This window comes from Notolepis coatsorum (assembly GCF_963971535.1).
Source record: "Notolepis coatsorum genome assembly, chromosome: 6".
Taxonomy (NCBI): Eukaryota; Metazoa; Chordata; class Actinopteri; order Aulopiformes; family Paralepididae; genus Notolepis; species Notolepis coatsorum.
Genome location: NC_140170.1, coordinates 151,105,514 through 151,122,904, shown reverse-complemented (window position 1 = coordinate 151,122,904; position 17,391 = coordinate 151,105,514). Strand labels below are relative to the sequence as shown.

Genomic DNA, 17,391 nt, shown 5'->3' with positions numbered 1-17,391 from the left:
CGTTATGTGTTGCTATACCAAGTGGGGCGTGGCCAGGCTTCCTAAATAACAAGCTGGTATATATCGAGCGCACCATACTTTTTTCTCTGCTGTGTGAGATTTACGGAAGAGTAACAGGCGTGGCAGAGGAACTTCCGCCTTGTACAGCGCAAAATGGTAAGTGCTCTGCAGAGCAGAAAAGCTATCTTTTTCAAATAGCTAGATATATATTACGAAATGTTTTTGCTTGTATGTGCCAGGCTAGTTACCCGGTTGGTGTATCCACCAAAGCGGGTCAGCTTTTTGTAATGACACTCAGCGTGATACGAGCATCCCCGAGACATCTTCCAAAAACGACATTGACCAGATTGGGCTGAGTTGTCTCGTCCTCCTCGCCTCTTTCTAGCCTCCTGGCACTTGTTAGCTCCACAAAACGACCCCCGTCGCGAGGACTAAGCTATGGACAGAAATGTGGGACATATTGATATGGGTCAAATGTATGTCCACATGCCAACCCACCCTACAAATCAATGGTTTGTCGTGATACTGCACACGTAGCCTACTCGTGAAAAATGCTTCACATGACAGTATCTCAGCTGTAATATGACCCAGACATTCACCATGTTCACCTCTTCCCCAGACAGCGACTCTACGTCCCTACCTGAACGCTGTGAGGGCCACCTTACAGGCGGCCCTGTGTCTGGAGAACTTCTCATCACAAGTGGTGGAGCGTCACAACAAGCCAGAGGTGGAAGTCAGGTACGTTTTTCTTTGTCGAGATGGAGAGAAACTGGCTCCTTCCGTCCCAAGCTTCCTGCTCTGCAGCAGGGATGGATTCTCTGCTATTCTCACACAAGTATGGACTTGCTCAAATACGCATTAGGAGACTTAAAAATGTCACAAGTATGGGCTCGACTGCTAGAATGACTTGAGCTCCAACAGGGCAAGCTTATGACGGCTCTTCAGGGGATGATAATATTGCACCCAACTGCTGCAACGTCTAGGTAGCATAAGACAGGTTTAGTATAAGGTGTTCATAAGGACTGTCGTCAACTAAATGTTTGTCACATTAGGGGAGTAATAGTCATAGAATTTTGTTGACTTAATTGAATAGTCAATTTAATAATAAAAAAAGGAATGTCATTTTCCACATCATTGTCCTGCAAGTTATACAGAAGGATTTTTTTTTTTATATATATTATATATATATATATAAATATATATCTAGTGTTTATAAGAAGCAAACACATCTTGGTGAATGTTATTGCAAAACCAGAGTCTGAGATGTGCTTCAATATATTGCTGTCATGTTGTTTGTGATACCTTCTTATATATAAAATAAACAAATGAGACCGTTGCTAAAACAGTTGGTAACCTAATTCTCACGATAAAACTACATTTCCCATAAACCTTGTTTCTTCCTATTTTTCCATTGCCTTCTGTGGATCCGACCAGACACGCAGTATCAATAGAATCAACATAATAATGGGCAAATATTCGATTCACATCAAGGAACCCGGACCATCAACAAATCAATCTTAACTATATTCACAGGACATACTTGACTCCTATAAGACTGAAAAAAATGGGTCTTATACAAGACTCCAAATGCTCCTTATGTACAAATGGGGACGAGGGGACATTTATGCACATGTACTGGGACTACCCACCAGTTAAGATATTCTGGAAAGAGGTGACCCAGCAACTATCAAACCTCTTAAATTGGAATATACCTGTACACCCCTCTGTACTACTGCGGAATGATGTTTTTGAGTGTGCAGTACATCCACAGCTAAAGAGATTGGTTTTATCGGGTATCACAGTGGCTAAAAAGCTGATGGCATCACAATGGTTCCAACCGGAAAAAATGTGCCGAAAGGTCTGGATTATTACAATGTGATCTATCAAGAAATATCTACAGCAAGAATTTTGGGTCTCAATGAATCCAAAATGACATTGTGGTTAGAAGTGGTGGAGAAAATAAAAGCTAGCATATAATGGTAATGTCTGGTTAGGAGCGAGGGAAAATGGATGGATTATCCAATGGGGGGTCCGGAAGGGGGGGGTACGAGCTGGAGCATATGTGTGTAGGTTTTTAGATAACAGGTATTGGGGGTATATCCTATATAAGACGATTAACTAAAATGTGATTTCATTGGATGTGCACTGACAACTAATGCTTGTATATCTTATCGTGTGTTGTCATGTTTGTTTATGTGTTTGTTTAAAAAATAATAAAAAAATAAAATACAAAAAAAAGAATCAACATAATATCAATAGAAAATACAGAACTCTCCTGTGGATTCGACCCGGACACACAATATCAATAGAAAATATAGGATATTGATGGACACACACTATCAATAGAAAATAGAGGATATTGGTGGACACACTCAATAGAAAATAGAGGATATTGACAGACTTGTGGCATCCCTGCTTGTCCTTCAGTCTATCGATCCCAACAGGTTTCTTCAGTAATTCTGCCAAGGTATGAACATTGAATGTATGATGCATTGATGTCAAAATCTCCCTAGTAGCTGCTTTAAAAACATTTATTTAACTTAAATAAAGTCTTTTACCCTCAACAAATACATGGAATATTCTACCCTTTTAAATGGAAACGGAACAGACAGCAAAACCTTTTAGATGCCTCAACTTCACAGCTAATATCCACATAGTCCATGTTTGTGCTTCTCATAGTCTAATGCCCTGGTGATTGTAAATGGGATATGGTGTTTATATGCGGATTATGCGCCAACTTAGAATACTTGAGGATCTGGAATGATATTGGAATGTGCCTGTAAACACACTTCACTGACGGTTATGTTATGTGAAAAGCGGTCCCTGGGTCAGTTATGTTATGTGAAGAACTGTCCCTGGGTCAGTTATGTTATGTGAAGAACTGTCCCTGGGTCAGTTATCCATGAAAATATCTGCTACATCTGCAGGGGCCAGAGCACAACGCTGTTTGCTACTAAAACACAGTAATTACCATGTTGTTTTGATTGTGTTTGTTTGTTTGTTTGTTCATTTCCAGGAGCAGTAAGGAGTTGTTGCTCCAGCCTGTGGTCATCAGCCGTAACGATAAGGAGAAGGTTCTTATCGAAGGCTCGATCAACTCTGTCCGAGTGAGCATCGCTGTCAAGCAGGTGAGAAAACAAGATGCCTTTTATTCTTGGCCTTAAAACTCATTCAGGGGCCGGGCAGAGGCCTTTCCCCATCCTGTTCTAGCCAGGCCAGGTTTCCATTACATATTTTCACTGTGCGTCACCTTGTTTGTAGAGCTATATCTATATTCTATATTATAGCTATGGATACAATATTATGGTCATTTGACAGTAACTATCTTCTGTCCAAGATGCAAAAAAGAATAGAAATGTTCATGAATACGTTCACGCGTTCTGCCGTGGTGAATATAAGTATGATTTCGGAATGATCCTGGCTAATTCCTGGGAGGCTGGTTATAGGGCGCTACGTGAATTCTACTAAAAGCATTGGATAGGTATGATAACTAGGGGTGCACAATATAGATTTTTTTTATATCGATACCGATAACTTTCTGCTCCTCAAGGTCGATACTTAGCTTAGCCTTTAGCTGCTCGGCGTCGTCGTCGGATTTTAATACACCATCGTAGCGGTGGTGATGTTTCAGGTGACTTATTAGGTTGGATGTGTTATAGCTTGTTGCCCCTTTTCCTCCTCGTGGAACTTCTGCATTTGTTACAAATAGCAAGCAAACTGTTTTCTTCTGAAACTTTGAAAAAGTCAGACGACGCCATCTTTGTTTACTATCTGTGCTGCTTCTGAATGTTACGTGACTACGTCACAGCCAGGCATGAGAAAGGGAGCGCTGGATTTGTGAAAAACGTCCTCTTCCTAAACCACACACTAGCAGTCGTACCACAGTACTGGCAAAACGGGAGGAGCCTACAGTAAAAACAAACGCCCTTCATCCCAATCCACCCACACCGGATTTCTTTTAACCAAAAAATGTATTATATATTATCGGAGCTATCAATAATGTTATCAGGTTTATCGTGATGACGTCATAATTGCTGATATTGGCCCGATAATTATCGTGCATCCCTAATGATAACATTATTGGATCAAGCTGAAATTGACGTCCGATAGTCCTTACCTGTGGTCAGGGGTATTCTAAAAAGAATATTCCAATTGTTTGATCGCCATCTGATGTCCATCTGGTCCACGACATAATCCAGCACAACATATCCATCGATTGTCCCGAAAATGATTCAATGCGATCGAGTGAAGCCCTAGGCTTCCCTGTACTAGAAAACTGCACCCGGAGTGGTTTACTGCACTCTCGATACTGCCTACTAGCAGGATCTGGCCGGTACTGCACCCTCTGTGTCCCAGTATGCCTTGTAACGGCAACATACGGGTCCGTGACATTGAATAGAATATTAAAATCGGAAAAAAGCTAAAACGTATGTATACGTTTATGGCCCTTAAAGGGGAACTCCAACATTTTGGGAAATTAGCTTATTTAACATCTTCCCTGGAGTTAGACAAGAAGATGCATACCTTTTTTGTCTCTGTGCGAGTCTGTGCGTGCATTTTAGCTTTGGGAATAGACGCTCCGTTAGCATAGCTTAGCTTCATCACTGGAAGTGAGGCAGGACAGTAGCCTTACAGTGCCTTACAGTGTATTGCAAGGTCTGACATTGACCAAACTTGATATGCATGACCTTGGTGGGCTCTAGGTCAACTCCTGAAAAGGGGGTCAATGTCAGACTTTGCAATCACAAGTTAGGGGGCTAATAACCCTTGCCATAATTTCAGTGCGCCCCCTAACTTTTGATTGCAAGGTCTGACATTGACCCCCTTTTCAGGAGTTGACCTAGAGCCCACCAAGGTCATGCTTATCAAATTTGGTCAATGTCAGACCTTGCAATACACTGTAAGGCACTGTAAGGCTACTGTCCTGCCTCACTTCCAGTGATGAAGCTAAGCTATGCTAACGGAGCGTCTATTCCCAAAGCTAAAATGCACGCACAGAGACAAAAAAGGTATGTATCTTCTTGTCTAACTCCAGGGAAGATGTTAAATAAGCTAATTTCCCAAAATGTTGGAGTTCCCCTTTAACACTTGTGCCAGCGACGAGATTTCTCGTTAGTACATGCCAACCGTTGAGTGCCAGCCGACCAGGAATCTAGTTTTTAATCGTTGTTTTTTTATTATCGATTTCATTTTTAATCAATCTAGCCTCACGTTACCAGTGGGGATCTGTCTGAACTTGAACAGCGAAAATACCGCCCCCTATCGTCTCTCCGGATGGTACTTCACCCCATTGGATTGCACTGAATGAAACGCATGGGGAAAAAAAGAGTCCGCAATCCACATTTTACTTGTCAGACAAGTAACCGGAGATGATCCAAGTCATTGCCCACCACCAGAACAGCGTGGAATATGTCTTTTGACCACTCAGCGTTGGATCAATAAACGCGATTGATATTTGGAATGGCGATCAGGAATTGGAATAATCTTTTTAGAGAACATCTGATCTGAGGTAAGGAATCTATTTGACCAGTATTGGGATAATCAGAGCTGTTTTCACCTATATATCATGTGTGTATGTGGCTGTGTATGTGGCTGTGAGTGTGTGTAGCTGATCAGGAAATAAGATAATGGATTTTTCAGCCCGCTTCTATAGCGTGCATAAGTACACATATACTATCGATAATCTAGCGTTTATTTGAAAACGATTCATAAATAGGCTGAAAAATGACCGTGTTTTGTGTATTACAGTAAAGCGCGATTCCTGCAGAATCTTTTATTTTTTCTGAAAGTTAAAAAAAACTAGCGTTTTTCAAAATGGTATAAAACGGAAATTAACCGATTATTATAAAATAAATAATAATAATTAAAAAAAAATCAGTTTTTTAGCCAATGTTGACTGCAAACAAGTCATTGATAAGCGACGGTCGTATTAGACACATAGCCATAATTTATGATATAGTTTATGCGTTCACAAATGCGAGTGCTCTTGTCATTGAATAGAGCGGTGGCATTCAACGAGGTAAATAGGACACGGAGGCGTGGCACGGAAAGTGTTAACACATTGAGTGCCACGCCCCTTCCTGGAAATTAGGTCTAGATGGCCACCGCTTTAATCAATGGGAGGACGGGGATATTTGCGAGTGCTTAAAATATATCTTAAATTATGGCTATGGGTCTAATAGGGCTGGGCGATATAACGATAACGATAAATATCGCAATATATTTTAATAATCGATATCGAATATCAAAATAAAAAAAAAATCGAAAAATCGTTTATTTTTTTATTTTTATTTTTTACCTGTAACAGGGCAGTTTTAAAACCAGAGACAGTGGACAGACTTGTCTTTCTTGCCTGCAACTTAAAGTAATGGCTTTGCTTGTCCAAATGACAATACTGACCAAATTCAGATTTCTTTTTCTCTTGTCCATTTATTTTGTTTGCTTTCTAATTTAAAATACATTTTGAAACCGTCTGTACACAGTAGGCTATGTGTGCTAGCAGAACTAGACTCCAGTCACGAGTCACAGTGCACATGTGCGGTGGTTTGTCCACCAAAAAAGCGCCAAAAGATCGAAAATAAACTAGCAGAGCCAGAACTGTTCAACTCCTCTGGAGCCACAGCCAGCAGAGAAGCCGGTTTACTTTAGCTTTTAAACCAGCTGCAGCCTGAGAACTGGAGTGTGAGGGGATGTAACACTAAAGATGGCGGCAATGACAAAGAATTGCTGCAAAATAAACATACATCTGTTGTTAAAAAAAAAAAAAAAATTATACTTATAACAATTCGATAATTATCGATATCGAGAAATAAAATAAAATTATCATATCGTTATCGCGATATGATTTTTTTCCATATCGCCCAGCCCTCGGTCTAATACACCCGTCGCTTATCAATGAGTTGCTTGCAGTCAACATGTACAAAACGGATAGTTTTTTCATCGGCACATTTCCGTTTTATACCGCTTTGAATAAGAGTATAGTTTTGGTGATTTCTAGTAATTCCAGAGAAAGACGCGATAATAGCCCTTTAGTGGAATACACAAACGTTGTCATTTTTCGGCTGATTTATGAATAGTTTTCAAATAAACGCTAGCTCAGGGGTGGCCAACCCGCGGCTCGCGAGCCGCATGCGGCTCTTTGCCCGTCAATGTGCGGCTCTTCCATCCATAATTTTTTTTTTTTTTTTTTTTTTTTTTTTTTTTTTTTTTTTTTACTTTTTTTTTTTTTATGTCACTCATTCCATAAGGACGTAGAATAAACATTTACAATTTTTTTTTAAATGGTCCATTTGCATGTTCTTGGTATCTGAATCTAGGGACATATATGGATCAGTGTCAGAAATAGTGTGTCTGTTACTAGGCTTGAGTAAATTGTAATGAACCAAAGGAGAATATCAATTCTATTTAAAAAAAAATTATCTTTGACCGTAAATAACACCATGCTAAAATTAACCAGACCTGAAAAATCTAAGCAAATGAATAAAGGGAAGATGATTAAACAGAAGGTTTTGTAGATACAGTACTGAATTCTGCCATCTTTTTTATAATGTAAATTTCTCCAAATTTGTCATCGTATTGCAACACCGTTTTTTGCAAGACGTTCACAGAAAGGTAGAGAAACTAACTGCGTTCTGTTTTATGGCAATAACGTTCAGGTTTGTGGGAGATAATCCCAAAAAATAAGAGAAATTAAAAAGTAAATCCAGAAGTCAGATGATTGACATGGGCTGGTGTGAGCTGGGTAGGGTAGTTTTTCGAAATTTGAAAGCCCTGAGTCTCTTCCTTCAAAAGACTACACTCACTTTTGGCTGTGCCACTTCCTCCTGTCAATATGCGCCGGTTTCCGACTCAATGCCCTGAGATTTCTATAATCTTATATTTCACTAATAACAGTTAAAATAATTGGTAAACAAACATAATGCTGAAAATATACACTTTTACTGTATATCTCGGGCTTAAGAGGTTAACCCTGTGAGGCCCAAATTAAAAAGAAATTAGCAACTTCAGAGGCCAGAGGGTGGGACATATAAACACATTTACTATCAAATAGCATTGTGAGGCTGAACAACAGGACCAATTGACTATACATGTGCTTAAAGGGGAACTATCTTATAAATGGCTTTTTTCAGTGTTTACCATTGTTTCTTAGCTATGTGGACTTATATTAATAGGATATATGTCTCTAATTCTCATATTGGCGAATTCTTCCAATTCTCCTCTCACAATATTCACCCTCACTGAACTGAGTCATTTGAAAATGTGCATATCTGTGATGTCAGAGATTTCTCAGCTGCATAATAATGTGGCAGTTGATGTGGCAGTTGGCACCAGGCCACACAGTGGTTGGAGCCCAGCCTCAAAACGGCTTAAGATCTTGAGGTAGAAAAATGCGGTTTTTAGTACTTGATTAGAAATACAAAACAATGCATTTTTTTTTTTTAAACCTAGGTGTTCCATAGACTCACAGGAATTGTGTAAAATTGCCCAAATAGTGAAAGAAATAGTAAAATAGTTCCCCTTTAACATTTTTTAAATAAACATTATTTTTTTAAATGGCTAAAAGTGATTTTGTAATTTTGCAACCGTGGGTCTCACAGGGTACTTTTAACCCTGTGAGGCCCAAATAAAAAAGACATTAGCAACTTCAGAGGCCAGAGGGTGAGACCTATAAACACATGAAGGGTGCCGTGACTGAAAAAAAAGGTTGAGAAACGCTGGTATATGGTGTGGCTCTTTGTGGTACCACAGTCATTTTTTTGTGGCTCTTAGTCTCTGACTGGTTGGCCACCCCTGCGCTAGCTTATCGATAGTATATGTGTCATCATGCACGATACAGAAGTGGGCTGAAAAATCGCTTATCCGTGCATTGGTCGGCGCCAACGGCACGCACACACAGACACGTTGTGATCGCTGTGAAAAAAACATCTAATTAACCCAAGATTGGTAACATAGAGTCCTTACCTCACATCTGAAGGTAAGATGTGATTAATCCAATTCCTGATCGCCATTCCAAATATTGATCGCGTTTATTGATCCAACGTTATATATCCAAAACACATAATCCATGCTGGTCAGAGTGTCCTCAGTCAATGTGGTATAACGATACTGCATGCCCGAGAAGGAAAACCTGGACCGGACTTTTTTTTTATGCACAGTCCCAGCCAATCCAATGATGTACAATACCATCCGGGAGACAATAGGCGGCGGTATTTGCCCTTTTGCGAGCTCAGACCCATTCCCAACAATAACATCAGGTTGGATGGATAAATGAATGGATATCGCTAATAAAATAAATAACGATTAAAACCCGACTATACTCGTGATTGGCGCTCACGCGTCGGCGAGTTAACCCGACTATACTCGGGTCTGGCGTCCAATGTGTTAACACATTCCGGGCCAGACCCGAGATATCCCGGGTTAACTCGCCATGCGTTGGGCGCCAGACCCGAGATTTCTCTGGTTTTCTATCGTTATTTCTTTTATTCGATATTCCCATTCATAATCCATCGAGGGAGCCTGTGTTATCATTGGGAAGGAGTCTGAGATCGCAAACGTCCAATACCGCCGCCTTGCGGCCGGTATTGCACATCCTTTGAAACACTCTGGCTTGGGCTGTGTGTCGATCTAAAAAGTCCGGTCCGGGGTTTTCCTTGTCGGGCAGGACAAGTATTTATAACACATGGATTGAGGAGAATCAAGCACTCCCGGTTCATGTTCTTTGGTGGATTATGGTGGCAACACAATTGACATCAATACTTGGAATGGCGATCAGATAATTGGAATATTCTTTTTCGAGTACATCCTAGTCAAGGTAAGGGCTATATGGTATCAATCTTGCGTTGATCTAAGAATCCCTTCCCCGCGATCCGAACGTATGTGTGTAACGTATTCCGTTGGTGACGATCGAAGCATAGAAAAACGACCCCCCACCCTTTCATGCATTCATGATGAAACATAATACCGATAATATAGCGTTGATTTCAGATTGATTGTTGATGGAGGCGAGAAACGGTGCGGTTTTTAGTGAAATGCACTAAGCGCTAGGGGTGGGAATCGCCAGAGACCTCACGATACGATACTATCGCAATACTTGCGTCACGATACGCAAAGTAAAACTGTCAACATGTTTTATCTAATAAAATAAAGTCTGTTCATCTCACTTCAATAATTTTTATTGCAGAACATGGTATTTTCTCAAGCAGACGGATGTAAACACTGTAATCTGTGTTGCATGTACCTGACAAACTGAACTGTTTGTATTACAGTCATATTCCAACTTAACTGAATGTACATGTGTGTGTGGACTACTGTACTATTACAGGTATTGAAATAAACAATGCAACTTCCTTATAATTTTTTTTATGAATAATTAAATATCGATACTTGGCGTCCCTGTATCGATACAGTATCGCCACGCAAAGTATCGCGATACTACTATGTATCGATTCCCCCCCCCCCACCCCTAACGCTTTCTGGGATTAGACATGATTACTCTAAAACTATACTCGTATTCACCACGGTATAAAACGGGAATGTATGGATGAAAAAATTATTTCTTTTTCACAAATTGAACGATAGTTACTTGATGTCAAATGGGCATGTTACAAAGACGTCATTTCCTGCATTCTGGTGCAGTTTTTTTTTACGTGTACTCTTTAAATGCCAATGTTTGTGATGGCATCACAAATTATTGTTAAAAAACAGGCTAGCATATGTATGATTACCGTAGCAACAACACAGATTTTTATGGATTTTCAGTTGTTTTGTAATTGAAAAAAAAATACAATCTTTTATTCAACTTCAGCCCTGATCATAATACCACTAACGAACACTAACAGGAGTCTGGTGCTGGTTCCCCATAAGCGTGTGGACCTTTTGAATGTTGTCGGAGGAGGTCAGATTATTGTTCCAACAGAATGAGCTTCTAAGAATTCTGGTTTTGCCTGATTCATACACTGGCCACAATGGCTGATTGACTGGTGAATTCTCAAGACACTTCCATTATTCCACCACCCGCCAATTTGAATTTGAGAATAGAAAATAGCTTTGTCACAGACAAGATACACCAGTGTATTTCTGAATTTCCCACCCCGTTCCAACTGTTCCAGTAAGATGCATAATTAATAAAAGTCCCGTAACTGTTTTTTAGGCTGATGAGATTGAGAAGATCCTGTGCCACAAGTTCATGCGTTTCATGATGATGAGAGCGGAGAACTTCTTCATCCTGAGGAGGAAGCCTGTAGAGGTGAGGCTCCCACCACAAGACGTCCAGTCAAACATCTTCATGAAAATAAATTTTATTTAAGATTTCTAACCATTCTTGCTTTATACTTTATATACTTTACTTTCTTTCATGGCAGCAATTGATTTGTCTTTTGTTTTTAATGTTGTGTGTCTTGATTTTGTGGTGAAATTCTTAATTTACACTGAAGGAACAAGGAGGAACAAAAGAGGATCCATATATAGTCACAAAGACAAATAGAGGAAGAGTTGAAGCCTAACGTGTCGTCACTGACTCTTTTTCTCTCTTTCTCCCCCCTCTCTCCCTCCCCCTCCTCTCCACACAGGGCTATGACATTAGCTTCCTGATCACCAACTTCCACACAGAGCAGATGTACAAACACAAGCTGGTGGACTTTGTCATTAACTTCATGGAGGAGATTGACAAGGAGATCAGTGAGATGAAGCTCTCAGTCAACGCCAGAGCTCGCATCGTTGCAGAGGAGTTCCTCAAGAATGTAAGATGTTTGTTGTCTTGGTCTGATTACTATAACTTTCTTTCTTGTCAAGCACATCATTTAGCACCTTGTTTCCACTCCCAATTGGGGCTGGGCGATATCGCAATAATCATTGGATTCCCCCCGATTATCAATATATATATATATATATAAAGCCTTTATTGAGATGGATGTTGTGAAATTCCTAAAACAGAATTGGGTTACAGCCACGCGTAGCGGCAGAAACGCTATCCTGCAACGTATAATTTGATAATGTAATGCGTGGCATCAAACCAGAACCAGTTATTTAAAAATAATTTTAAATATCAAAGCTCTCCTTTTGAAAGAAATGTGAATTCATGTGTCGTTATCATTTAGATGACAGAATTGTGTGCAACAATTACACATCATAATTTCAATATATGATCCCCAGTACGATGCGTTAAACTCTAATATTGAATTATCGCCCAACCCTACTCCCACTTGTTTGAAATGTTTTCAAAATGCTATTCTGAAAAACCATAATCATGCTCTCATCCGTCCCCACAGTTCTGAGGTGAAGGTGTCCTTCATGGTTCAGTAAAGAGGCCTCGAGGGGCCGAGCAGCACCAGGAGAATCATACAGGTTGAGGACGGAGCCAATCAGAGGACCACACAGACCATTCCAGCGAGGTGCTGCTTTGCACCCGTCTCTCCAGAGAACTCCCCTGTGCTCATGGGTACCAATGACTGTATATAACGAAATATCATAGTTTCAACTTTCTGCCACTTAGAACAAATCCCAATAGCAAGGCGGGTCCTTAAAGTATTAATCAAGTTGATACCCATGAGTCCAGGGGACATTGAGAGCGTGTTGTTGCAAATAAAATGGCCTGTATTGTTTTTATACATTCTGCGTGTCTATGTAGCCCGTCGCTCATTGTCCTTTTTTGTTTGTTTAAATTTTTGTTTCTAAAATAGTTTGTTCAGAATGACTATATTAGAGGGGGAAGCTGTATGGCTTTTTATCATGTGAAATAACAGGGTTTTAAGCTCTCGTCAAATAAAATAAAAAGAAACTACCAAAAACAGTGTATGAAAATAATAGATATTGAATGATAAAATCAATAAAACTCTTGATTGTTTAAATACCTTTTGAGTGACATTTTAATTTCAGTGAATATGGTCTTTGTAAATCTTGTGTTCACTCAAGAACATTACTCATGGGGTATAATAGTTGTTGCATTAGCTGACTGTTGGAATACTAAGCAAGATGAAACTTTATACTAAGCAAGATGAAACTTTATACTAAGCAAGTTGAAACTGTTGAGTAAGTATTTTTAATGTCGCACCAGACCATGCGTAGTTTCACTTCAGTTCTGTTATTTCAGGTGTACAGGAAAATGGACTGGACCCAGTCTGGCTTTTTGACATGACAAGCACACTAGAGATGTGGTTTACAGAACACCGGTGGGTGGGGATCAGAATCTCAAGGTTTCTTGGACATTTTGCATGTGTCATGAAGAATTGTGTTTTTTGCTTCCCCTGAAACTATTTGTGAAAGGCTTGGAAGATTCCGTTACACAATACTGCCCATCAGATTGAATTAGATTTTCTCCCCCAAAAAGGGATTGAATAGTATTTAATTACTCGACAGGTAATTACACTTTGCAACTGAAACGTGAACATGACAACTGGCCTAATGATGGAGACGGTGACCTCTCAAGACCTCTGTATAAAAATACCACATCTTTATTCGATTGCAACGAGGACGGGCATACATTTCCACCTAGTAGCCTGTATAAACGCCAATGTCTGCATTCCAAATGTATTACAGTATGAACTTGCATGACTTCACAACTTGGGGAACATAATATTCAGTGCACATATCACTCTCGTTGAAGGCATGATTGTAAATGAAGGTTATTTTTCATCCATTAATACTTTCTCCAAAGAACACGCAGGCAGAGTTTGATGACGTAAGAAACTTGTTGCCTTTACTTGTCGATATAAAGTTTTAACAAGGAATTATGTTGTCACATTAGAAATCATGGAGGAAGCCAGTGATCCAATCTATTCCGTACCGTAGAATTATAAATCACCAAATTAATACTTTCTCCCAAGAACACGCAGGCAGAGTTTGATGACGTAAGAAACTTGTTGCCTTTACTTGTCGATATAAAGTTTTAACAAGGAATTATGTTGTCACATTAGAAATCATGGAGGAAGCCAGTGATCCAATCTATTCCGTACCGTAGAATTATAAATCACCAAACGGACAAAATACATCATAATAATAAATCACCAGACACACATACCTCTTCATGTGAGACAGAGACAGATGACAAACGCATTTACAACCAAGTCACCATATAAACACTGAACAAAATGTTAATGTGACTTTCAGTAGTCTTGCTGTACATCATAAACACACACAAATCAGGCTAATAAGTCAAAATTTAGATGAGACCTATCCCCACAAAGGCAAAGTGCTGTAAGTAGCAATTTTGTAACAAAAATTTATAAGTATTCAATTTTGGTATTATCTCTACGACTCCATGTTTTATGTACAAACTATGACCATCTAGTATCTAAACTCTTCCCCAGTTTCATTCCTCGCATTGGTGCTGCACTTTGCCTTTGTAAACCAGAAGTCAATTAAAGATGATGTCCCATTCTTAGTGGACCAACTACACTGGCTTCAAGACAGCATGTTGTCCTTAAAATATGGATCCATTGCTGGCGCCCAAATACTCTTCCTACGACACGGTGGGGTTCTATTATTCTGGATCCTTCACAAGACCGAGTTCCTCTCAATCCTCTTTTTACACACAAACGACAGTAAGAGCAGTCAGGGTTCAGATAGAGGTGGCAACAACACCCAGGCTGGGAGGGTCAACGGACCACGGCAGAGATTTCATCTTGGAGGCAGAGAGAGAGTGAGAGTCCAACACCCGGGCTTCAGAACAGAGAGCCTGTGATCTCTCTTATGGTAGGCCAGGAGGTCAAAGGTGAGTTGGGACCGTCTGCAAGGCATCCTCAGTCGTTCGGTGGACGTTTACATTCTGAAAAGAGGAACAAAAAAGTCTCAGATCCCTTGCTAGACTCAGGCGTAGGACAGATGGCAGAGAGCATAACTATTAACTACCGCTTCCGACAGATTATAAATATAAAATGATATCCTTAGAATGGAACAACACGAACAGGCACTCAAACAGCCAAGTGTCCACACTCTGTGTATCAGTGAATGCATTTAAATGTGCATTGTGTGCATACATTATGTTTGAAGGTAGTGTTCACATCTAGCCACGCCACTACTACCGGTAATCATAGATTGAGTATTAGCTTGCAATGAAAGGCTGAGCTTTTACATTTTATATTATTTTAAAAAGGTCCACAGAATCACATTAACCGTGATGTGAATGATGCGTGTAAAACGATTCTTTGGCAGAAAGAAATCAGTCAAGGTGTTGTGTTGGTTCTGGTCAATGGCCATCACTGCTTCATTATGCTGGCAAGTTGAAACTTTGCATATGAATGAAGGTGAAACTGCTGTACTCTGCTGAACCTAAAGCAGGGCTTTTCACTGATCTATAAGCTGGTTGGAGGGAGATGGGCAGCTCTCCTCTGTTGAGCCAACAGCGGTACAGGACTATATACATCTATGTAACTATTCTAATGATACATCTTGAGGAAAAGGGTTATTACAGCATGTAGATAAATTATGTTATTTCATGTAAACCTGAGCAATCAATTGATTACACATCTAAATAAAAGATCTTAACTTTTAGATCTACAAAGAAAAGAGTTTCATTTCCTAAGTGCTAAAAAAAAAGGAGGACAGGACTGAGGTTTCGATGCATGAAATGCAGCAGCGCTGGTCACGTTGAGTTTATTAACAGACAGTAAACAGCGATATGGAAATTACTTGGGTCTCATTTCTCATCAACCGTGACATCAATGGACAAAACAAAACCAGAATAATCTTCATAACATGGGTGGAGGTGACATCACCTCCACAAAAAGAAACATTAATAAAAAGATTTCATGTGCAAAATCATCATCTTTCATGTGTTACAGAAATATTTAAACATTTATATAAACAGTTCTCTTCCAGTTCTAAAACAGTACATAAAACTAATACAGACAAGACAATGACCAAGAGTTATTAGTGAAATCAGGTCATAAAGAAGCTAAATTGGTAAGAAAATAACCTGCAACTTTTTCACATTATTTATTTAAAAGAAATGCTTGGTTCCATCGCTTCACATTTTGCAGTACAGCACAAAACCTTTCCATCAGCTTTTCATGATCAAGGTCAACAGAAGAAGCATGACCCGTGTAATAATGGGGTTAAAGGTCACAAACAAACTGGATTCCAGTTAATCATCACAGTGCCATCAAGTTCTCCAGGGAGTGGCGGGACCAGAAAACTGAATTTGTTGGAACTACCAATCAGAGGTTGGTAGAGAAGGAAGATAAATGTTGTCCGAATTCCTCAGGCGAGGAACACCAATATAAGTCCGTTTTAGTTTTCAGATGAACAATTCTTTCAAACCAATATCTAATAGAGGTTGAGTACTTTATTATCTAAAGATGGTAAGTTGGAGTGTTGTGTTCGTTCATAGATAAAGACAGTAGAGGTTGAGTACTTTATTATCTAAAGATGGTAAGTTAAAGTGTTGTGTTCACTCATAGATAAAGACAGTAGAGGTTGAGTACTTTATTATCTAAAGATGGTAAGTTGGAGTGTTGTGTTTGTTCATAGATAAAGACAATAGAGGTTGAGTACTTTATTATCTAAAGATGGTAAGTTGGAGTGTTGTGTTTGTTCAGATAAAGACAATAGAGGTTGAGTACTTTATTATCTAAAGATGGTAAGTTGGAGTGTTGTTTGTTCATGATTTATCACCCAACTGATTTTGATTGACTAAGGTGCAAATACATGGGACTATCCACAAAAAAATCAGGTATTCAGTATAATCAAAACGGACTTATATGGTTGTTCGTCTGAAGGGTTCATTTAGTGAGCTGATGGGTGGGGGCAAATTAAAGGAGTGTGGGGTAGGAGGGAGGAGTCTGGTAGGTAGGAGGGACACCGTCTCACTGGTGAGTCGGTACCGTTAGCAGAGCCTCCTTTGACATCCGCGACACGTCTACGTTCTGTTCCGATGATGGAGAGAAGAGCAGGTCAGAGGTCAGACACATGGAGGAAACAAGATCCAGGTAGACACAGACCGGTCATAGACCTGGAATCACCTGACAGACCAGCCTGATTCCAGACACCATTAAGTTATGTAATTATGTTTTGTTTAGGTAGTTTTGTTTTTTAACCACAGGCATTTCTCAAGGTAGAGGGTTTATATGGTTCCACTTATTCAATTAGTCTGACATATGACGGGAGCAGAGTTGAGCAGAATTAAATGAGATCTGCGTTTTTACATTTGAGGGAAAAAAGGAGAGAAAAATCATGGGTAGACAAAACTGTGTATTTAATGCAAACAACATTCCATTTCCAGGAAAGGGTTAATTGAATCGCAAGCCCAGTCTGGAGCGAATGCAGTGGAGCGGAGAGGAACGAGGTTTACGAAACCAAAAGAGTCAAAACAGAATACACTATTGAATTATATCCTCATGATTACCTCACTCGTTTGTTTTTAAACTCAGTCGTTTTCATGTTTCAATGTTTTATTGA

At 39.6% G+C, this 17,391-nt stretch overlaps 2 protein-coding genes across 5 annotated transcripts in view; one reads left to right on the top strand and one right to left on the bottom strand.

Moving 5' to 3' along the window:
- The first annotated feature begins 57 nt into the window (after positions 1-57).
- arpc4l (actin related protein 2/3 complex, subunit 4, like) lies at positions 58-12,845 on the top strand. Its single transcript, XM_084316645.1, has 6 exons — positions 58-156; positions 620-738; positions 3,017-3,128; positions 11,150-11,245; positions 11,568-11,738; positions 12,267-12,845. Exons 1-6 carry the CDS (start codon positions 154-156, stop codon positions 12,270-12,272), a joined length of 507 nt encoding a protein of 168 aa, XP_084172771.1. The 5' UTR covers positions 58-153; the 3' UTR covers positions 12,273-12,845.
- A 251-nt stretch (positions 12,846-13,096) lies between these two features.
- Positions 13,097-17,391, bottom strand: part of pfkfb4a (6-phosphofructo-2-kinase/fructose-2,6-biphosphatase 4a) — a 31,829-nt gene continuing 27,534 nt past the window's right edge. For 2 of the 4 annotated variants that reach the window (XM_084316629.1, XM_084316626.1), the window contains exon 14: positions 15,544-16,859. In XM_084316629.1, coding sequence (XP_084172755.1) covers positions 16,800-16,859 — 60 coding nt within the window. In that variant the 3' untranslated portion in view covers positions 15,544-16,799. Of the gene's footprint in view, positions 14,762-15,543; positions 16,860-17,391 lie in introns of those variants that run through there. The other 2 variants (XM_084316627.1, XM_084316628.1) reach the window with 2 other exon arrangements.